This window comes from Musa acuminata, chromosome BXJ1-3 (assembly GCF_036884655.1).
Source record: "Musa acuminata AAA Group cultivar baxijiao chromosome BXJ1-3, Cavendish_Baxijiao_AAA, whole genome shotgun sequence".
Taxonomy (NCBI): Eukaryota; Viridiplantae; Streptophyta; class Magnoliopsida; order Zingiberales; family Musaceae; genus Musa; species Musa acuminata.
In genome coordinates, this window is record NC_088329.1 from 9,457,806 (window position 1) to 9,480,930 (window position 23,125).

The 23,125-nt window shown below is 47.7% G+C and overlaps 4 protein-coding genes and 1 pseudogene across 5 annotated transcripts; 2 read left to right on the top strand and 3 right to left on the bottom strand.

Moving 5' to 3' along the window:
- Positions 1–344: 344 nt before the first annotated feature.
- LOC135622265 (probable plastid-lipid-associated protein 2, chloroplastic) lies at positions 345–3,427 on the bottom strand. Its single transcript, XM_065123966.1, has 3 exons — positions 2,901–3,427; positions 2,623–2,821; positions 345–848 (listed from the first exon to the last, which is right to left on the bottom strand). The coding sequence occupies exons 1-3, from the start codon at positions 3,350–3,352 to the stop codon at positions 537–539; spliced, it is 963 nt and encodes a 320-aa protein (XP_064980038.1). The 5' UTR covers positions 3,353–3,427; the 3' UTR covers positions 345–536.
- A 447-nt stretch (positions 3,428–3,874) lies between these two features.
- LOC103978173 (triacylglycerol lipase 2-like) lies at positions 3,875–11,202 on the bottom strand (annotated as a pseudogene).
- A 1,531-nt stretch (positions 11,203–12,733) lies between these two features.
- LOC135622281 (ethylene-responsive transcription factor 3-like) lies at positions 12,734–13,945 on the top strand. Its single transcript, XM_065124004.1, has one exon. The coding sequence runs from the start codon at positions 12,991–12,993 to the stop codon at positions 13,621–13,623; it is 633 nt and encodes a 210-aa protein (XP_064980076.1). The 5' UTR covers positions 12,734–12,990; the 3' UTR covers positions 13,624–13,945.
- A 3,641-nt stretch (positions 13,946–17,586) lies between these two features.
- Positions 17,587–19,045, top strand: LOC135622277 (RPM1-interacting protein 4-like). Of its 2 annotated transcripts, XM_065123996.1 has the most exons (4): positions 17,594–17,751; positions 17,946–18,374; positions 18,462–18,665; positions 18,758–19,045. In XM_065123996.1, exons 1-4 carry the CDS (start codon positions 17,746–17,748, stop codon positions 18,791–18,793), a joined length of 675 nt encoding a protein of 224 aa, XP_064980068.1. In that variant the 5' UTR covers positions 17,594–17,745; the 3' UTR covers positions 18,794–19,045. The 2 variants fall into 2 exon arrangements, with proteins under 2 accessions (XP_064980062.1, XP_064980068.1); XM_065123990.1 differs by having other exon boundaries at positions 17,587–17,751; positions 18,462–19,045.
- Positions 19,046–19,104: 59 nt separating this feature from the next.
- On the bottom strand, positions 19,105–21,935 carry LOC135622274 (GDSL esterase/lipase At4g26790-like). The gene is made up of 3 exons (XM_065123978.1): positions 21,508–21,935; positions 19,487–19,979; positions 19,105–19,404 (listed from the first exon to the last, which is right to left on the bottom strand). The coding sequence occupies exons 1-3, from the start codon at positions 21,880–21,882 to the stop codon at positions 19,211–19,213; spliced, it is 1,062 nt and encodes a 353-aa protein (XP_064980050.1). The 5' UTR covers positions 21,883–21,935; the 3' UTR covers positions 19,105–19,210.
- Positions 21,936–23,125: the final 1,190 nt, after the last annotated feature.

Sequence of the window (23,125 nt, forward strand, 5' to 3'; positions counted from 1 at the left end):
CAAATTCCTCCCAACACACCGGCAAAAAAAGAAAGCTACTGCACCACCAGAAGAGAGAAAACGCCACCATAGTTCTCAATCTAAGAGAAAACACCAAAAAGCTTTGTTGTATCGTGGGGTAGTAAAATCTCAACCATCCATCGACTAGCACACTTTGCATGGTTTACAACCTTCCTATATATTTCTAGATTCATAGTTGTCTTCAGCTGGAGCTTCGTTCCCCCAATCCTACGTTGTTTTTATGGACTTGATCATGAATTCACATGTGCATACAGTATCGAACTGGAGACAGTAATATTCTGGGAATTAAACTCAGTCTGACATCTTGAGATTAAACCCCATGCTGGAACCAATAGGTATGAGTTCTCTCATATTGACTTACCATCGCTATTAATTATAACATATATTGTAATTTATACATCTATTTCAAATCAGATTTATTATCTATAAGCCTATTTGATTTATAGGCTATGCGTTTCCCACTTGGGCATATGATAGTATAGCAAACTTCATATTTGGCAGCAGAAGGATCGGTATCAATTCAAGAGAGGGCTGCCTTCCTTGATGAGCACAAAGACGCTGCCGCCATCACTTCGTGAGATTCTTAGCTCCTCATCGAGGTAAGTGGTCAGCAACCAGGATTGTGCATTGGTGTTGTTTATTGGTATCTTAAGTGGAGGTTGTCCAGAGATGGTTCTAACCACAGATGATGCTGCATTCTGGATGGAGCTTATGACGCCCTTGAATGGAGAGAGGTCAACGTTCTGCCCCAGGAACTCGACCTTGTCAGGAACAACGATGTCATCTGTCAGCTGTGGGGTTCCAATTATGCCTTCCTCGAACTTGATCTGGAGACAGTGATAAAGTGCCACCAACAAGTAAGTGTCACAAGGAGATCAATTCCTTGTTGATACAAATACATGCAAAAAATTACAGAATTATGCAATAAGGGAACACTCTGATTAGCCAGGTATTGTGACAATCCCACACACTAAGTTAGCTGGCGAATTTTGGAGTTTTGATAGTGTGGAAAAGTTACTTAATTTCTAACAACAATATTAAGCTATCCAGCATTTTGGTTAGCCAAATTTCGACGGTGCAAACAAAGAATTTATACAATTTCAAAGTGCAAACAAAGTCCACCTCTATTGTGTCAGAACTTCATATTGCCATTTTATTTTTTAAAAATACCAACGTACCAAGCAAGAAGTGTCATGTAATTGCTTTCAACCTTCTCATAATTAATCTCAACGTGCATCCTGTGATCCAACATACTTAGGTTTCATTACAAGCAACTAAAAAATTTATAACAAGACATTTAGCAATTAAAAGCGGTTCGTTGTTTGAAAAAGGCTTAACCTAAATGAGCATCCTCAACAAGAAAATTTGGTGCAGCAAAGGAAAAGACCCAGATATGAAGATCATACAAGAGATAGGGTAAAGGGACAAGAAAGGAAGAGAGAAAATTAAATGCAAATGCAACACCAAGTTTGCGTGGTTCAGCCAATAAGGGGTGAGTTTATAATACTACAGGAAAATGTCCTGATAAAATAGTAGATGAAATTCCAAATCTCGATATACCAAATATATAAACAACAATTGCATGAACATATGCCAATATTCTAGTTGGAGGCTCTCCTATGAAACCCCTGGTTGGAATGAGACCAATAAGGAGGCAGCCCCATCTTCTGAACTGAGGGAATATGGGAAACAAGAGTTTAAAGGAACCTAACACACCCAAGGATTCATCCAGTCTACTCTAAGCTACATGTTGCTATCTTAAAGGAACTGTTAGTTCCTTTACACAAGGAGGGATCTGATAATACAAAAGAACTCTTAGTTTGCATCAAAAAGACTTTGCCTAGAAGCACATGTGACCTTTCTTGGTAAAATTTGTGGAAAGTGTAAAATACTTCCAACTCAATGTTTATGCTTCTGTAAATCTTTTACCTATATATCATGGAAAGACATAGAATAATACTTGATTGTTAGTCAAAGAACAGGGCAAATCTACAACCATCATAAATGAAGCGCACCTATCAAATAAGAAAGTTCCTTTGTCTCTTGAAGGAGAAACATATTTTGCATTTTCTCCATTTAATACCTTCAGAAATTACCTATACAACTTAATCTGTCCTAGGAGAAACAGGGAAAAGCTTGGGTGTGACCAAACTTGAACACATGCATCAATCTAGTAAGATTTTTCACAAATGAAAACATATTTTGCACTTATTTTTCATTTAATATCTTCAGAAATTGGCTATACAAGTTATTCTGACCTCGGAGAAGCATGGTAAGAACTTTCCATTTTGCACTTATTTTTGGGTGTGACCAAACATGAACACATGCATCAATCTAGTAAGAACTTTCCCAAATCAAAACATATTTTGCATTTTTTTCCATTTAATGTTTCCAGAAATTAGCTATACAACTTAATCTGCCCTAGGAGAAACATGGATTAGCTTGCGTGCGACCAAATTTGAACACATGAACCAAATCTAGTACGATCTTACCCAACTCAAAATTTGCAGTCATTTAATCGTTGCAGAATTGAATTCTTGTAGAACATGAAGCAAAAAACACGACCCAGAGATGGTAAAGGGAGTGCAGGAGATAAGATACCTGTACTCTCTTGGGACTTCGGACTTCAAACTTGGCATTCGTGGTGACAGAAGTGGTGGCGAGAGGACCCGCAAATTTCACCGAGTTCTGCACCGTAAAGCTCTCCGAATCAATAGTCTGACATATCTCATCCACCTTCACCAGCTGCGGCAGCCGCCCCGACCCCAAAAGTGGGAACAATTGCGAGAACGAGGTATACCTGCGTCCGCAACCCATCATTTTCAGTTGACCTCCGATCGATCAATAACGAAGAGACCAAAGGAGAGGCAGAATCTTACGCGAGGATCCATTTGCCGTTTAGGAGGGGGAGGGCGTCGGTGGGAGCGGGCGTGGGGTTCTTGGCCTCGAGCTGGGTGATGAGCTCCACGATCTCCGCCCTCGTCTCACTCGACGCCTTCAGCCCACGGTCGGTCCCGGACAGCAGATCCATCAGCTTCCTCTTCAGCTCCCCGGCCTCGCTCAGCTCCTCCACCGGGGGTTCCACCACTGCGACCCCGCTCTCCGGCTCCCCGTTTCCCTCCTTGCCCCACTCGTCGTCGTCGACCACCGCCCGGGTGCGGATCGGCGCGGGGTAGGACAAAAACCTCCCGCTGCTCCTGAAAATTGGGGATCTCAGGCGGAGGGCGGTGAGGGCAAGGGAAGAGCGGCGGACGTGAGGAGGCCCGGCCGCGACCGCCGCAGCCGGAGGAGCATTAAGGGTGAAGGTATGCCAAGACGCGGCGCTCGCCATCGAGTACCTCTTCAAGCTTCTATGATTTTAGGTTCGCAGTCGGTCGATGGGAAGACGAGTGTTTCGATTCCGTGTTATGCAAGTCGAACCGATGATATAACCATTAAAATATTAGAGCACGTCCAAATGCCGAAACTCCGGCCACTACGTTAACGACACGTGGGTGCATCACGGAGCTTATTTCCGAATCCTGGTTTCTGTGAAGCAGCGCATCCTGCACTTGCAGTTTTTGGGTTCAATGAATTGTTATCTTGTGATTTCGGTGGTGGGGATTGCTTGAAATGTGTGAGGTAGAGGAAGTGGTGGATCCCATCTCGTTCTAGAAACTTCTTGAAAGCGCCAAGAGATATGAGGAGGACGCATCGCGGAAGGTACGCGATTGAGCGCATGCATTGCTTTTTCAATTGACACTAAATATCTAAAACATTTCTGTCTCCACTTATTTCAGGCAAAATGAAGCGATCTAAAGTGAGCTCAATCCAACGACGTGGCGATATGTTCCTACACTGGGAGTTGACATGCTCACTGGAGCTTCAAGAAGCCAATCACCCGGTCATTTACTAACTGCTTGGCATTGACGGCCATGATGAAGTCGTCGTGGCCATAGTCGAGCCGATACAGAACGGTCAACTTGTGCTGGTCGTGAAACCTGAGGCCATCCATGAAGCGCAAGCCATCGCCACCATCGGAGAGGCCGTCTTCCCCCCCGTAACCCAGCAGTAGAGGAAGGTCATGGGGGAAGGACGAGATGTCGTAAGCCGGAGGAACCTCTTGCCCGTAATGCTTCGTGTTCTTGTCGCAGTCGTCGTAATCGAACTTGGCTAGGGTGCCTCGTCGGATCACTGGTAAGAAAGCAGACAAAGTCATCATCACCAGCATGAACGAGGAAACGCTAGCAAGAGAGAGGCCTACTCTGAGACAAGTGGATTATGTTCTTCGTGGCAGTAGGCTGCAGTCCATGCTCCAGATAACGATGAGCCGCTGAAGAACTGAGACAGCAGTTCTTGCCTGGAGTTGGAGGATTCAGAAGCCAAATGGTTAGCGGGGTTTAGAGAGAGGAGTAGAATAAGTAGGATGAAGAGAAAGTACCTGCGTAAGCTGTTAGCAAATGTAGGCAGCTAATTCCAGGAAGCCAGCAGATTTTGAATAGACGATCGTTCAAAAATGACCTGTCATGTGGACATATACAACGTGCTATGACTCGATCGTTACAGAGTGCAGAAAGAGAAGATCACTCACCCGAATGGAAAGAAGCGACGAACACCCATCCGGTTAAAGATCTGCAAACAAGCCAAAAGGTATGATTCTGAAGCACGAATGCATCCTTGAATGAAGATATGAGAGTTCCATATATTTACCTCTGGCACAAAAAAGTTCCACTCCAATCCTCACAAAAGCGGGTCCGATCAGGTTCAAGTAAGCGGTGGGGGAGAGCAAGACAGCTGATCTCACCATCTCTTGCAGCTCAGAATGGCAGAAGGATGCGAGAGCCATCAGAGTTCCCTAACAGATTCAAGAACATTGTCGTCATCCACGGTTCCAACACCGTTGATGCGGAGGGCATCTGTTTAAGCCGTGGCCTCGGGGCCGACGCGGCTCGGTTCGGGGGTCCGGATGTCGGGGATCTCGGGCGACGTCCCTCGGGGTCTTCCGGCGGCCGAGCACGGTGGTTCGGGTCGGGATGTCGGGTCGGCAGGTCGGGTCAGGAGGAAGCTCCGCTGCAGCGCCGGGAAGAGGTGACACCGTCTTGCACCTGCACACAGGTCGGGTCGGGAGCTCGGCCCGACCCCTCCGACGATCAAGTTAGCGATGGGGAGAGGGTTTTGGAGGAAAAGATGCCTCCGAGTGCGTTGTGCTTGTGTTCCTCCCGGTTCGTTTAGAACTCTGGGGTATTTATAGATGAGTTTGATGTTACCTGTTGTGGCCGCTTGCAGGAGGCAGGCTGATAGCGTCTGACATGGGGTTAGCGTGGCGTGAAAATCCAAGCCTGAGTTAGGTGTTAATGCCGACTTCTTCGGGTAGTGTGTTGTCCAGGCGTGGCTGACGTCATGGCGTGTCACATCGCCATTTTTACCCTTATCAACCGTCATACCCACTATTGTGGGAAACAACTTTGAGACGAGGCCTCGGGGCCGACGCGGTTCGGTTCGGGTCCGAATGACGAGTGATCTTCCTGAGACGGCCTTCGAGTCCGCCGAGGTGATATGATGCGGTGGTCGAGACAGGGTCGTCGTTTCCTCCGGGCAGGAACTTCTCGCCTTCGCGTCCGGCGATGGGGACCTTCGACTTCGCACCTGCACAAAGGTCGAGTCGGGGTGCTCGGCCCGACCCCTCCGATGATCAAGTCAGTTGATAGTGGTTAGGGGGTGTTTTTTCCCCTCCCTTCTCTTGATGAGCGAGAGGGTATTTATAGGGAAGCTTACTGCTTCCTAAGCTGCCCGCTTGCAGGGGGTGGGCTGGTAGCGTCTGACACTAGTATTGGCGTGGCGTGAAGGATTGAGCCTGAGCAGGCGATAATGCGCCTCGGCCGACGTTCTAGTCCATTTGACCAGGTGCTATCACGTTGATCGAGGCGTGAGGCATCATCTGACGTCAGCCGAGTCTTATCATAGTTATTATCCTCATCATATCCCCCCCCGAAAGAAGCTATGTGTCGATTGCTGTAACGGGAGTCCGAGGCATGGCTCTGGCTTTGAGAAACTGTCCTAGCCGGGCGTTTTGTCGGTCCGTTGCCAGAGGTGTGGGAATCGTGGAGTCTAGCAACTGAGGGTTGGATGTGCGACGGTGACCCCGGATAGTATGCGGCCGAGAAGCACACTCAGTAGAGCAGGCCGAGCAGAGGCTCGGGCAACGGGCAGCCGAGGAGCATGACTCAGGCGGGCTGGCCGTGCAGGTGTGGTCTCGGGGGGCATGGAGCCGAGGAGCACGACGCAGGCGGGCAGGCCGCGCAGGCGTGGTATTGGGGAGCATGGAGCCGGGGAGCATGACGCAGGCGGGCAGGCCGCGCAGGCGTGGTCTCGGGGAGCATGGAGCCGAGGAGCACGACGCAGGCGAGCTAGCCGTGCAGGTGTGGTCTCGGGGAACATGCGGCCGAGGAGCACGACGCAGGCGGGCTGGCTGCACAGGTGTGGTCTCGGGGAACATGCGGCCGAGGAGCATGACGCAAGCATGGCCTCGGGGATACAGCTTAGGCAGGGAAGCCGCCCTGAGGTGGGGCTCGGTAGTCTATGGCCGAGGGACACGGCTCAGGCGGGGAGGCCGCCTTGAGGGGAACTCGACAGTCTATGGCCGAGAGATACAGCTCAGGCGGGGAGGCCGCCCTAAGGGGGGTTCGGCAGTCTTCGGCCGAGGGACGTGGTTCAGGCCGAGGGACACGGCTCAAGCGGGCAGGCCGCGCTAAGGTGGACTCGGGCAGTCTTCGGCCGAGGGACGTGGCTCAGGCCGAGGAACATGGCTCAGGCGGGCAGGTCGCGCTGAGGTGGACTCAGGCAGTCTTCAGCCGAGGGACGTGGCTCAGGCCGAGGGACACGACTCAGGCGGGCAGGCCGCGATGAGGTTGACTCAGGCAGTCTTCGGTCGAGGGATACGGCTCAGGCTGAGGGACACAGCTCAGGCGGGCAGGCTGCGCCGAGGTGGACTCGAGTTGTCTACGACCGAGCTGTGTAGAAAGGGTTTAGGCCGGGGCTAACCGCGAGCCGAGAGGCGGTCAGGCAGATACTGAACCTTCGCTCGGAAGAGACTAATGTAGGGCCTAGATTTCTTTTCACGAGGACTACATCGGATAGCCACCGCGGGTGCTCGACCTCTTCTATGGAGCCCACTGTCAAAAGTCGTCCCTTCTCCTCACGGTCGCCCAGGCCTCCGCTGCGATGTACCGGTTAGCCCGTCGGAGCATCTCTGGCGTCGTGGTGGGAGGTCGCTCCGCGAGGGACCAGAGGAATCTGGAAGGTCGTAGGCCTATCATAAACGCATGCACTAACAGAGAGGGGTGAGTGTCTGGTAAGCCCCGGATTTGCGTGGCAAAGCGATCCACAAAATGTGAGAGGGGCTCGTCCTCCCTTTGGTTGAGTCCGAGGAGAAGCGTCGCGGAAGGCTTCGACTATGCATAGGCCACGAAGTGGAGGTCGAAGTCCTTGACGAGCTGGTCGAAGGATGCGATCGTTCCGGTCTTCAAGCCGACGTACCACGCGTGGGCCGGCCCTCTCAGAGTAGTGGGAAATGCCCTGCACATCAAAGCATCATAGGTTCCATACAGCGCCATTTGGGCGCGAAAAGCGGCTACGTGGTCCGCAGGGTCGGTGGAGCCATCGTAAGCATCCAGAGAGGGGAGCTGGAAGTCCAGGGGGACTGTCTGATCCCGTATCTCAAGCGTGAAGGGAGATCCCTGGTGTGCGTACTCCCCGAGCTCTCCCTTGGACCTGCGAAGCTCATTCTACACCTCATCGAGTCGCTGGCTGACAAAGCGCAACTGGGCCCGCAGGGAGTCCGAAGAGAGTGCCTCGGGTTCCGGGCGGTCGCTCGGGTCTACCATCACTAGATCCTCGAGTGGGGTCGGTCCGACCCGAGGCGAAGTGGGGGGCTCCGGAAGTGTCATGTGGGCTCGAACGGGCGCCTTGTGTCGTCGCAGTGGTTCGATCGCAAGCGGGTGCGCCGGATGAGAAACAAGCGGGATAATGGTTTGCACCATATCCATCAGAGCTCGGACTTGATGGGCGAGGTCCTGAAAGGCCTCGGATGACACGGGCGTCGAGTCGGCTGGGGCACCGTCGGGCAGCGACAAGCCCGGGTCGTTGAATATTCGCCAATATTACTCGGAGGTCTTGGCGGGGTGTTCATCACGATGGTCTCCGTGCGGGGGATGTTCCCCCGAGGCTTTAGTCAGGTGCGACCTCTCAGCCGTGGGCTCATCTGAGTTGCTCGGGTGATCACCCGACATTCCGGGCCCCTCCTTCTAGCGCCATTCTATTGTGGGAAACAACTTTGAGCTGAGGCCTCGGGGCCGACGCAGCTCAGTTCGGGTCCGGATGATGGGGGATCTTCCCGAGACGGCCTTTGAGTCCGCCGAGGTGATCTGATGCTGTGGTCGGGACAGGGTCGTCGTTTCCTCCGGGCAGCAACTCCTCGCCTTCGCGTCCGACGGTGGGGACCTTCGACTTCGCACCTGCACAAAGGTCGGGTCGGGCTGCTCGGCCCGACCCCTCCGACGATCAAGTCAGTTGATAGTGGTTATGGGGTGTTTTTTTCCCTCCCCTCTCTTGATAAGCGAGAGGGTATTTATATGGAAGCTTACTGCTTCCTGAGCTGCCTCCTTGCAGGGGGCAGGTTGGTAGCGTCTGACACTAGTGTTGACGTGACGTGAATGATTGAGCTTGAGCATGCGTTAATGCGTTTCGACCGACGTTCTGATCACGTCGATCGAGACGTGAGGCGTCATCTGACGTCAGTCGAGTCTTATCGTAGTTATTATCCTCATCACCCACCGTAGAGGAAAAGCTCACCAGAGAATGCCGCGCATAGTGAAGCTTCTGCTTTCCCGTATGCCCGTAAACGTACTCAACAGTGGCAGGAAGATCGTATTCCGCAAGCTCATCCCATGACCAGTCCCAGTATTCCTTCGATGAACACAAGGGTTTTAGGAAGACATAAATGACTACAGTCATGGTGTTTGTGTTAGGAGAAGAACCGGATCATCCGAAGAGAAGATGGTGTGTCCGAGGCTGTGCTTTGTTCCACGACTATTGGCGATCCAAACATCGTATCCCTCGTCGGCCAAAATCTATCCCAGTGATTCATCCGGCGAACTCAGTAGCCATCCCAAACCATCCTGTCGAAACAGCATGTCATCGCATATCCAACCAGTTGTAGTTGTATCAGGAGCACTGCGTTAGAGATGAACGGAGACCATGAATAGCCCGTGCTGCAGCAAGATCGGCGTGCCACTACCTCCGTTGCGTGCCGGTCACCGCCCCATGGGAATCCTCTGCACGCCAAGGATGTAACCATCTTTTGTCGTCACCTGCAGAAAGCACAAAAACATAATATTTCTCAACGAAAGAAGCACAGGAACCTGACACGACGCAAGCACGTAGAGATGGTGTACTTCATGTTCTTCGCACTGGTAGACGTAAGTCCCCATGATGGATTTGCAGGCGCCATTTGCAGGCGAAGGAGGATCTGAAGCGACAACCTGTCGAATCAAGTGCTCGTACTGATGACTGCCATTCTGATCACCAGTTGCTGAAACAGAAACAAAAAGAAGCCATGCTCTCATGGAAAGCAGATCGATAGCCATGAGTTCAAATTAGTCTCCACTGAGACTCGGGATTGCACGATGAATCGCCGTCGCTAACTAATGTGCTAAATTATTTGATCTTGTAGAGCATCCAGTGGAAGCCATGGGAACACTGTGCCATATATACTCATTGCTCTACTGATTCTTACGTATAAGATATCGTTTTCTCTTCGGAGACACTTGCATTTAGCATTCATCAAGTATTCCGTGGAGTACTGGAATCGTGTGCCGAGTGGTTCACAACAAAGAGGTGAGAGAGCAGTTGGCTGCTAAGTTGCCACCACCATGGGATTCTTAGATTAATCTTGTTAAGGCATCACAGCAGGAAGCTCACCTCTGGGCCAAGACAGCGTCGTAGCATAACATGGGCCTGTCAGTCCCCGGCCCGACCTGTATGTGCCGGGAAATGTTATCAGTGTCAGATTTAAAGAACACTGTTCATGTATGCAATTTAATATCGATAGAATTCAGATCATTTGTGTGAACTGGCTTCGAGAGAACCCATTTGTGGACCGCCACGATGTCCATCTTATCAGAATCCACCGGAAGTCAAGCGAAACCAGCAGTCAACACTTGTAGTGAGTCAAGTTCTTCTCAGAATAAAAATAGAGGGTCAAAACAACGGCTGGTGGAAGAGGACGAAGCGGACGCGGGCTCGGTGCGCACCGGGTTTGCAGCGGAGGGGCGCGTCGGTCGCAGGTGGGGGCGAGGAGTGGGGTGGTGGTGACCCCGGTGGGGACGCCATGGATGTCGGGGAGCGTTGCGGTACGGTAAAGTTTGCTGGTTGGCAGCAGCCCCTCGAGAAGAGAGCAAAAAGAAGCGAGAGGAGGAAAGAAGAAAAGACGGGAGGGACAGATCAGCAGTTGGATGGATTGTTCGCAGGAATGGGATGGATGGGACGGGTGATGAGCCGCCTCCACCAACCAACACCCGACCTTTCCCCCGTCTCTCCTCCTCCTCTTTGCAACCCTACTTTTTCCTTCCCTTTAATCCCCGTTCTGTATCTCTCTCATAATAAATGAACAAAATATATCGCGAGGTGCGTCTGATGTTTCAGAGAACAGCGGAAGCATATGAACATGAAACGAGCAGAGATTAGACGTATAAAGCTGAATCGAGACTACTGTTCGCAGGACTGGGACGGACTGCAGAGGCACGTCTGCCACCTGCGCCCTGCGCTGACCGGTCCGGCCGACGGTGATCCGGCCACGATCGGTCGGTGTCTCCTCGTCCCACGAGAAAGGCCGCGAGCTGACACCGGCCCACCTTCCGAGAGCCGCTCCCCGCCCCCCCACCCTGCCGAAGTAACGCCCGCCGCGTCGACGCTGCGTCCAACCGGCGGCCATGCCCCGGTTTTTTTGTAAGCGAGCAGGCCCCGAGCACGGCCAGCGTTGACTTGCCGGCCAAAGTGGGGCCCGCGGTAACCAGCAAACGATACGGAGGGAGCCACCCACCGCAATAACGCGAAGGCGATGGGGCGAGACTCCCACCGTGGACTGACCGCCAACCTGTGGCGTGGTTGGCCAGCACTCTGGTTATTCTCTTCCTTAATTCTCATTTCCTTGCAGGTGGTGGGTGGTGGTGCAGCTGCTGCATCTGCATCAACTCGTTCTCGTTGCAACAATTCCCACTAGCCCAAAAGAGAAGGCACCAAACACTAGGCGACGTGGAGGCCAGACGACCCACTGCTCTCCCCCCCTCCCCATATCAACCTATCTAACACTAGACCTATAATATGATTCCTGTAGAAACAAACGGGGGGGATGCAGCGGGACCTCCGTCCTCGATGAAAAGACCTCATCCTCGCTGCTTCCCATCCGAAGCAACAACGTGGGTGGCTGTGGCCGAATAGCGTCCGACTACGCGCCTTGCGTGAGCGAATAAAATACGGTAAACGATGGGCGACGTGTCCAAGTATCGCGTTTGCTTTGGGACCGCGATCACATCTGTATCGCGGCAGAAGGCGATGCTGACCTCCACGCGTTGGACGCGAATACCTCACGATGTAAATATATTTTTGTCTCTTAAATATTCTTTTAATAATAAAATTGATATTTGACCTTGTCGTGCTTGGCAAACTATACCCTATTTTCGAACTGAGGTCTGATGCTAAAATTACTACAAGAATTATGTTAATTCCATAACCAGCATTCTTGATTTGGATCGCATTGATTCAGATTTATTAATTCTTAAGAATAATATTTTTAATTATAAATCGAGAGTGGAGGGAGGGGTTGTTTTCGTTAATGAAACGCTAGAGAAGGGTAGTTTCGTGATTCGACTGATGGAGCGCAGCCGGGCGTGCGAATATTCGGCGGGGGTGGCGGGAGGGGTGGTTGGCGCGCCTGCGGTTCGGCTTTCCCGCGCGAGCTCATCGGGTGGGCGGTCGCTAATGTTGTGGGTTGGGGAGCGCGTACGATTTGCTATTGCCGTTTCTGTTTACGCGGGAGATCAAAGGATGACGCGAATTCGACTACCCAACTGAGGCGCAATTTTCTTCTTAGTTTTATTTTTTTATTTTTGTATGATTTTAAGATCATTCGATACGATTTTAATTTTTTTAGAAACATAATTCCAATCAATTATCAGTCCAATAATGATCCATTAATACGTTTTTCATATGCATTGATATTCAAATACATGTCATTATAGATTCAATACATGTCATTAGACGTATAATCTCACTCCACTGTCACATTTTATATGCTTTGGTCGAACAAAAAATAGATCAATTACGAAGGAATCGGATTCGGAGCCGCGTTTTTAGATCCGATCCGTTCCTTTATCCTCCATTTCTACCCCGCGCCGAGCACCGTCTACTCCTCACCCGTTCTAGGCATCTTCGCGCTTCCAATTTGCAGGCCCATGTCCAATCACAGCAAAGGTAAGCTAACGGGTAACGGGTTTTAGTATTTCATTTATAGGCAATACGACCTTCGCGGTTGCTTGAGAAATAAATGAAAACAAATAAAATGGCGGCGAGAGAAATGTAAGAGAAAAGGGCAAAAAGATAACGAAGGGTGTTATGGTCATTTCAGAAGAGCACAGTGGTACGAAGACGGGCCATAAAAGAACGGCGCGGAGCGGGCGGCAGAACGAAACTAACCGAGGAGAGGGGAAGCGAAGTAAACTAATTGCGCGATCGAGTCGGTTCGTGGGGACGGCCTCAACCGAACGATGGCCAGCGAAGGAATTTGAGACGGGGAAGTCTTCAAGCCTCCTCTTCTTTTAAGGCTCCCCCCTCTTCTCTCTGCTTCCCCTCCCGATCCTATCTGCCCTTGCGAATCCGAGAGGGGAACCATAGTTGTTGTGATCTACCCGGTGTGCGACGATCCGATCGCTGGCGATGCGGAAGGGCCGGGGAGAAGCGGCACACCCACCGGCGGAAGTCGGCGGGGCGGCGGGGACGCGGTTCCGAGGCGTGCGGAAGCGGCCCTGGGGCCGATTCGCAGCCGAGATCCGGGACCCATGCAAGAAGACCCGGGTCTGGCTCGGCACCTTCGATTCTGCCGAGGACGCGGCGCGTGCCTACGATGCCGCCGCCGTAGCCCTTCGCGGCACGAAGGCCAAGACCAATTTTCCCTCCTTACCGTCCGCCTTCCCCCCGGCTCCTCTCCCCGCCGCCGCCGCCCACTTCCCTTTCTATCACCAACATCAGCACCACCCGCCGCCTCCCCCTCAGCGGCCGACGTCCAGCAGTCACAGTAGCACCGTGGAGTCCTTCAGCGGCCCGCGGCACCCCTCCGCGGCGGCGCCGATCCACATACGGCCGCGGATCCTTAGGAAGCAGGTCAACCCCCCGCCACCCCCGCGCGTACTCAACGGCGACGATGACTGCCACAGCGACTGCGGCTCCTCTTCCTCCGTCGTCGATGACGACGGTGACATCGTGTCGTTGTGCCGGCAGCCGCTGGCTTTCGACCTCAACCTCCTTCCGCCCTCGGAGGACGACCTCCACGATACGGCTCTCCGCCTCTGATGCCGGATCCCGGGGCTGAGAGAAGGGAAAAGCTAAAAGAAATGGTTATTTCCTTCTCTCCTTGCCGTTTCGCCTATCTACTCTCATAAATACTTTCGATCTTACGGTTTCTATACATGATCTTTCTGTATGGGGTTGGATTTGAGGTTTGAAAGCTATTATGAGGGGTGAGGATTAAGCGATCGGGTGACATCAGATCAGATCTGAGGTTTGTATTAGATCTGTTGCCCTATTTTTGCCCTTTGTTACCTTGTACAAACAAATGCCTATCAAATTCGATAAAATGAAAAAAAAAAAAGACCAAAGAAGTCTCTTAAGTTTATTTGGTTCCTCCCATCATCTCCAATGTTGTGCATACATTTCTTCTAATGCCAAAGCAGAAAGATGAAAGGAGTTTTCCATGGATTGAATTGGATATGCTCTAGAAGTTGCCGACAGAATAAGTAGATCCATCTTGTAGCAGTAGAAGAAGGGACGCTTGGAGTCAGATTGTGGCTAAACTGCTCTGTGCTTGATTCACTGCAGCTGCGTTGTTTTCTTGTGGTTGCATTGACAACATTAAAATCCTTCGAGGACTTCTGGGGAGATGGAGATAAGAAATTACATCTGGAGCTGACTAGATATGTAGTGATAGAAGCAGCAGAAATCTATGGTATAATCCATCAGACATGTTTGATAATTTGTCAAATGCATTTTATGGTTTCTGCTTTTAGTTACTTACCAGACAAGGTTAATAGATCTATCAGCATTTAGGATCAAATATAGGGGGCATAATAGTGATATGTAAGTATTTTTGGTTGCTCTTCTCTCTTTTTTAGCTTCTGCTAAAACGAATGTGTTTATAAAAGCTGTTTAAGCTGCTGAGGTTCCTTTTTTGTTAGTTTTTTACTGTGATAATATTGCATTTAAGCTGCTGAGATTTATGTTGATTGCCTTTTGAGATTGTTCAACCAAAGTTTCTCTATAAGGACATATTGTTCTTGTTTCAGCTATCACAGGAGTGTGTCATATGGTACTGATTTGTTTTTTACCTTGAGCCTTCCCTTCTTCCTGCTGATTCAGGGTCGGTCGATCACAGATTGTTAGTTGGTCTTTCCTATCTGTATTAAGCTGAGATTTCTTGGAATTCTTTTTTCAGAAAGTTTTCAGTGAAAAGTGAATGCTATATATGCCTACCAATTTCTTTATGCGGTAGATGCTATTTCCAAAATGGCATGAAGTGAGATGTAAATTAATTTGTAAGAGGGGAAAAAAATTAATATTCAGGTTAAGGAATTTGTCGAGGATCTTCGTAGAAACATCTTAGTTCTTTTCTGGCCCACTTACAATGGGGTAGGAAGCTTCTTCCATGTGATGTAGAGTGGTGGAGGACAGGCTAAGACCAATCCCAGAGCTTGAGGACAGCAATGTGTTGCCACTCATTTCACAAACATTATCAGACTGAAAATTTTTATGCACAGACATGTTTAGAGACCATTAACATTTTGCTTTTATTTCTTCCCTTCCTGAAATGCTGATTAATAGATAAAAGCCTAAATGATTGTCCGACAACTTCATTGTCCATTTGATTTCTTTGTTTGATTATGTAAAATATATCTCCGTGCACTCTTCTCCATTTAAATCCTTTTGAATTTGATTTCGTTCATTTGCCTCTTATACATCATATGCTATTTCTTTCTTGAACTTGGTGTCACAATCATTAGTTTGCTTCATAGCACCTTAGGCATTTGGTTTAGTTATTGGGTAATTACTACAATTCTGTTATCTCTAGTAACAGCCTTTTGGAATTCTGTAAATAACTGGTGTTTGAGTGATTAATAGTCTTTTTCATGGGAAAATTAAGTGGTATACATGATAATGCCAACAGCAATTTGCCAATCTACAAGTGGAAGGATAAATGTGGCTGACAATTACTTGTCCATTGAAAGACTTAAACGCAAGGTCTCAAATCTTCATATAATTCTTCCAGATTTGTCTTGTTCTCTCTTACCTTTTCTGTGGTACTGAGTCGATCATTTGATTTTTCTCGTTCTCATATATCTGTAGCATTGCAGTGAGGTTGTGTGAAAAATGTTGATAATGGTATCAAACCAAAACTTTTAGTAAGAGTTGCCAAAAACTGTGGATTGGATTTATGATTGCCTGATTCTGTCTGGTTTATTATATACTTTCAAACATCTTTAGGTCATCGACTGTCTTAATCTTTTGTGTTGGTTAATTCAGCAAAGGTGTGGAGAAAATTGGTAAGTTCGAAGTAAGCTATTATGCATCTGTATCTCATCTACCCCAACATATTTTTCCTTTTTAGATTACTACTGCATTTTCTTGGTGGTGTTTGTTATAAACACAGTTGGCTCTCTTAAGGGGAGTAACATGAAACAACATGTTGTTTGATTCTTTCCTAAGCCTCCCGAGAACAAGCAGACGCTTCTCCCTTATTTGGTTAGCTCTTTGGAGGCTTTTGAGTTGCTGTTTGTTCAAACCTCTTTTCCCAGCGAGTAGAGCAAGTGATTGACACGATAGATATCGGCTTTGGGTGTTTTAGAATTCTTCTTGCCCTCCCCAGTTCGTGAAGCAATCTGATGCAGAAATTACTCCACGTTAAAATCTTCTTTTGAAGCTGTGATTCCAGTTTAGCATTTAGAATTGGCAGGTTTATGCAAGTGGTTTTACCTCTTCTGGGGAGCTGAAGAAAGATGTGGTAATGTATGTTTAAGATCATTAGCTAAAGGGTTTACCAGTAGATTTGACATTGTTTCCATGCCCAATGGCCTCATCTGCCCTTCTTTATCTGTGAAGTGGGTTGGAAATTTCCAAGTCTTTTGGAATCTAAGATACCAAGATCATTTGCAATGCTAAATTAGAGGTCACCATTATCGTGTTGAGTCGATTTGATGGAACAATGAATGAAATGCATCATTTACGGGAGGAAAATAAGAAGTTTCTTAAGAGTATGTAATGGGCAGAATCCAGCCCGATAGATTGCTTACGAGTATTGCCAGCTGAGGGTGTATGAAACGTGGAAGGCATGCTCAGCTATGATGGTGTCAAGCATAATTCTCTTATAAGAAGTTCCAGGGTATTCCTTGGGGTGGAAATTGTCATCATCGTGTGAGAATCCCGAGGTGCGTGTGATCGCGATCAGATTGGACTCTGGGTTGATCTGGAGATAGGTATTTGGTTCGATCATGATTTAAAATACTGGTATTTATAATTAGACTTGATGTTGGTAGATTCAAATGTAGGTTATTAGATTTTGAACATACAACCAATTTATGTTTTATTTTTTAATTAATTTAAAATTGATCCGATTTGATTTCGGTTCAATTTTGATTCAAATCGAAAAGATTATTTATTACTTGGCATGGATGACAACCGATAGGCTTTTCTCACGTTAAAATAAAATGCCTTTAAACTATGCATATAGTCAGTCAAGCTGTAAATTTTGGTGCAGTATCGCTGCTCACATTATATTCTCGTGGCGTGCACTTCATTTCTACATTTGTTGGATAATCTTAATCATCGATCTATTATAACCCACGAAACTACATGAAAGTATCGAACTATGTCGAAGAAGGAACCAAGTCAAGATATGAAAACTGCTTGATGCATCGACCCTGCAATACATATGCTTCGAGGATAATTACACGACAAGGAAATCAGGAGATTTAGTAATATGATCTGTCGAACAAGCTGCTAAATAGATCGGTACAACTGACTTGTATATATGATTAGGAACATCTGACTGTTTCTTGATCGCGTATGGGCATGTCTCTGGATTGACATCAGCTTAAGACTCGGTCAATGGGGAGAGCAGTTGACCTTCCCTGTTCAAGCAGTTGACCATTCGGTAGTGATGCGTAACGATCCCCAAGGAATTGACCAAACGAAGCGGAGCCGTGCGCAGGTATGGCATCGACCAGGAGGGCATGCGTTGGCTGGGTCGCGTGTTGACATGTCCGCGGTTTCTTCACGCGACCTCGACCGACTATTCATAGCTGCCTCCTCTGTTCCCTCCCTCGACAAGGCTTCGACCACAAACTCCCGACTCTCTCCCTCTCCCTCTCTCTCTCTCTCCCTCGGCTCTGCATCGGGAGAAGTGCCTCGTCTCCTTACATCGACATGGCTGTGAGTCCAAGTTCCTCTTCTTCGTTCGGTTTCTTTGATTGCTTGTGAAGTAGCCTTCTTCGTTCAGTTTCTTCTGTTTGCTTTGGCAACACCCATTCTCGTAAGGAAGAAAATCCTTGTCACGGGGGGGAGCGGATCTTTAGAAGCCTGCAATCGGCTCTACTTAAGCACTGTCTGTCATTTGTGATCTGCAGCAACGAGGACACGTACCGCGTTTCGGTGATTGGAACGAGAACGCTGCCTACACGATATGCTTCGACACGGCACGCAAGGGGAAAGTTGCCGGAGGCAACATCGTCAACCCAAATGATCCAGAGCAGAGCCCTGAGCTCCACAAGCCTGCTGCAATGACTGCTGCAGAACCCCAGCATCCTAAGCAAGGCCGCAGGGACAAGGCCGTGGAGTTCAATATCGCGAATCAGCATCATCAGGGAGCAAATTATGTCAGGGTAGAGAGGAGGGAAGAGAGGCAATTCCAAGGATACCCACAAGCTGCACCGCAGCCTCGAGGTAGCGGTGGTCAGAGAACAGGGGCACGCAGGAACCCAGGTGAAGCTGGCTATGTCCGGTCTCCATCGCCGGTAACACAGGGTAGAGCAGCAAATTCTCGACAAAATGTCGCTGTGAGAATCCTCTCCTCTCCCTCTCGTCCATTCTCCCCACGTTGATCTTTGTTCTGCCTGTGAGACCTGCATGCCTAATGGCGACAGGAGCGCCAAAGACCCGCGACGGTACCCAAGTTCGGCGAATGGGATGCAGCGGACCCGAAATCATCCGCAGGATACACGGTAATCTTCAACCAGGTCAAAGAGGAAAAGAAGACAGCCGTCGCTTGGGTCCCCGCAGTTCCGGTTCAACGTGCACCATCTCCGGCCACCGAGAGGGCGCACCACAATGATTCATACTGGATTGGGGTATGCACCAAGCTTGGTTTCCTGTATTCTCCATGCGTTACTTGAGATGCACTCCATCTTCTAATCCTGTGTGTACAACCGACGCTCGGCAGCTATTCCCATGCCTACGCCCCAGCGTCAGATACTGATCGAGAAGAAGTCCAACTGGTGAAGACGGTGCGATGAATTCGATCGAACAATTTGTGGTTGCATGGGTTGGATACGCTCAGCATGGTCCGTTCAACGAGATATGCTTGGCACAACTCGAGATGTGTGTACTGTGAGTGGGGCTGTCATCTGCCATTGTTTTGGTCCGAAAGCTGGAGGTCTCGTTATTAGTATCCGGCCAACAATCAAGCTAAAAAGAACAATGCATATGAACACTTCATTATCTTCTTCCATTAATTTTGTTCAGTGCGTCATGCATTACAATCCAACATAAATTCTAAAGGATCTGATCTGAAACGCTTATGCATATGAATTATTGAATCAAAACTGTCCTCTCAAATTGGTGAATGATAAATGAGGAAGGAGACGATCTCATACTGCTATACATGTACTACCCTTCATATGAACTCCGCCAAGCTCGTCCTCAGCGTTGCCTGTGCCATCATCCGGTTGATCTTCTCGGTGGGGTGGAAAGCATCCCAAAAAATGTACTCGTCCGCGTCCTTACACGTTAATGGATTCCACTGATCGCACAGATACCCCATCTCGAACTTCCCCGTCGCACAGCATCCCTCGGCCACATTCTCGATCCCTGTTTCCAAGCAGCGTGCGCGTACGGTGAGAAGCGAGGGTGCCTCAAACGCAGGAACTCATGGCGGGCCGAACTCACTCACCGTAGGCGGATGGGTTCTGGATGATACGAAGCAAGCCATCGTAGACGGGAGCATATCTCAGCTTCAGCCCCGGCAACGAGGAGCACAGCCTGTGGATCAAAGCCTGCAGCTTGACGTTGAAGTCCCTGGCCACCTTGTTGTACTCCTCGATGCAGTCGCCGCCGTGGAGGACGTTGGTCGTCCTCTCCAGGGGAAGGCACCCCATGGCGCCGAGGCTGGTGAAGGAGATCTTGCGGGCGCCCACGGTGTAGATGGCGGTGAGGAAGTCGGCGGCGCGGTCGATGAGGAAGTCCTCGAACTCTTCGACCTTAAACTCCCGGAAGCGCCCGGTCACGTAGGAGTAGTAGTTCTCGAGGAAGTCGTTGGTGCCGATGCTGACGATGTACACCGCCTCCCGGATGATGTGCATGGCGCGGGCCTTCCCCACGTATCTCCCCAGTCTCCTCCGGTACTCCTTGAAGTACTCCACCTCCTGCCATAAGGGTATCACCGACTGCGGTACGACCCATCGGCAGAAGACAAAGCTGCATCAGCTCCCTTCCACGTCGTGTCTTATTCGGTGACATTCAATCGATGTTGAGCACAAAATGAAATTACGAATATCTACTAAAACACCACATTTTTTTTGTTTTGCATGTTGTTATAATGATTTTAATGATAATGAATTTCTAGTAAAACACCACATAAATTACAATCCGATTATAATGATTTTGTATTAGGTTTATAAAACAAAAAAGAAAACACTATAGCAAATAAACCAGTCAAAAAAAAATTTGTTTTGCATGTTGTTATCCTTAAGCCAATAAATATATATATTTGAAATCTTCCTGAAAAACTAAAATATAATCACAAAAATTACTCTTTTTTTCCATTATTGATATACGATAACAAGTCGATTTGTATTGTGCTTTGAGCTTCTTTTTTTTTTTCTATCTATATATGAGATTATAATGTTTTTGTTAAGTTATTGAAAATACTATAATCTTATTTAAAAATATTATAATCGAAACAATGATTCTACTATCTTATGGGTATTTTGGGTACTGTAGGAAAAAAGAAAACAAAGGGTGAGTTACCTGAAAACACTCCTCCTTTTAGATTTTTTTTATAAAAATATCTTTATTTTCAGAATTTCCTAATAACATATCTTCTTTTCTAATATCTACAATATATTTTGTATTTTTCTTATAATTTATTGTGTTTTTACACAACATTATAATATTTTCAGTAATATCAAAAAATATATAGCATAATATTTTTATAACATTTTTAAAAACCCTAAAAATAATATGTTATAGTGTTTTCAGTAAAATCAAGAAAACACTGTAAAACATAATATTTTTGTATTATGTTATTATTATTATTATTTGGTATCACCAAAAATGTTACAACATAATATAAAAGTATTGTAACTAAACCAATTTATCCTAATACAAAAATATTTTTTGAGTATTAGGAAAAAAAATATTATCCGAAAATTCTGAAAATGGATATACTACCCAAGAAAACCTAAAAAAAAAGAAAAAGTAGTCGACATCCATTTAATGAAGTCGCCATTTCAGATGAGAGACGGTGGCGAAGGACAAATGCAGGCATACTTACTCGTCCCAAGTATTGTGTTCCCTCTTATATGGCAATCTAATTTGATCACACATCTGCTTCTTCGTGCCATTAGGTGAGATTTCAACTCGGACTGTTGTTTCCAACCAATGTTAGACCACCTATCATGCAACTTTATGCCTTGAGCTTTCCAACCAATGTTTCCAACTCAGCCTGAGTTTTATGCCCTTAGGGTTTAGCTTTCTAGTAGTCAACAACATTGCAACTCTCTGATTTAGACTCATCACTCGTGCAGTAGAACTCTAATCCGAAGTTACCCTAAGATCTGCCAAAGCTTTGTCCCCGTTCATGATGAAGTGGTTTCTAATACACGGTCACATAGATAGTCTACGGGCATATGTATTACTTCTGCTGATACCGCACGTTACCGTCACATTATTCTCGGAAGTGGACCGACTCACCAGCACGTCGGAGGTGGCGTTGTCGAGCCCGGTGCCGGCGGACGCGAAGCACACTCCTTGGGCGAAGTCTTTGATGCCGTAGTCAGGGTCGAGGTACGCCGGAACGAGCGGCGGGAGGCCGAGGGCCTCCGAGATGAAGTCGGTGGCGAGGCGGCCGTTGCAGAAGCGGCCGGTGGGGCGGCCGCCGGCGATGTCGCGCCCGTAAGGGCTGAAGTTGCTCTTGAGGACCGTCTGGATCTGGTTGTTGTTGCCGGCGTCCACGGTGGAGTCGCCGAAGACGATGAGGGCGGGTACCCGAGCGGAGGCGGCCGCGAGGGACGGGAGGCAGAGGAGGAGGAGGCGGTGGAAGAAGAGGTTGCGGAAGCGGGAGGCCATTGGCGCGTGCGGCAAGCGACGGAGATTATGGAGTGCTTTTGGCAGGTGGTGTGTTTTTGGGAGGCTGACATTATATAAAATAGAGGAAGGCCACAACAGCTAATGAGAGAGAGAGAGAGAGAGAGAGAGAGAGAGAGTAAGAAGAGTGGTTGGAACTGTGTTTGGTTCAATCTGTTCACTGGTTTATGGAAATGCTATTTATTGCTATATATATATATATATATATATATATATATATATATATATATATATATATATATATATATATATATATATATATATATATATATATATATAGCAATTAGATGGTTATATAAACATTTGGAGGAATAAATATGTGTTTCTAAATATCATCATCATCTCTGAACATTTTATTTGGTTCCAATCATGCAAATAATAGTTTTGAGGCTGTAGATTTGAGAAGCAATTGCATGTTCATCCTACCACATGAAAATTAATAGCTACCTTTCCTGTTCTTCAATCACCACCATCATCAATTCTATTCTACTTGAAACTTCTGTCTCACTAGTTAGAAGAACAAGAACCATTCTAGTGCGAAAATATTATGTCCCTAAATATTTAGAGGATATATATGTTACGTTAAAATTCGGAAGAGTAAATATATCGTTTGTAAAAATCACATTGTTAATATTATTGTGTTTGATCGTGAAAATAATAGTTTTAAGGCTGTTGTTGTTTTTGAGCAATAATTGCAAATTCATCCACCACATGAAAATTAATTACTACCATCAATCATGTACGTTCCAAGTTGTGTATGATTGCCTTCTTCTTCTTCTTCTTCTTCATCAAACATCACCATCATCCATTCCACGCTGCCGGAAACCTTATCCTACTGGTTAGAAGAACAAGAATAACCCTAATATGTGTCTAAAAGTCAAAGAAGTGATAGTAAATGTCACCTGTGAATCTTCACAGGAGTCACAACGAGCTTCACTTTACTGGTCTCCTTGTTGAACTGACATGATTCTCATGGCACTTTACTGATGCTTCATGTGAGTTTCTGATGGAAGCATTGTGATGTGGTTGAACACTGACCGTAAGGGACAGCAATGAGAAGAAGTTAATATAGCTGCAGTGTATAGCTGCAATGTTTGGTGGTGGGTTGCACTTAAGCTGAAGCTTGACATCGGCCGATGTTTTAGAGAGAGAGAGAGAGAGAGAGAGAGAGGAGAGGAGAGGAGGCATGCAGCGCTGGTGAAAGCGAACGCATGCAGCATCTTCT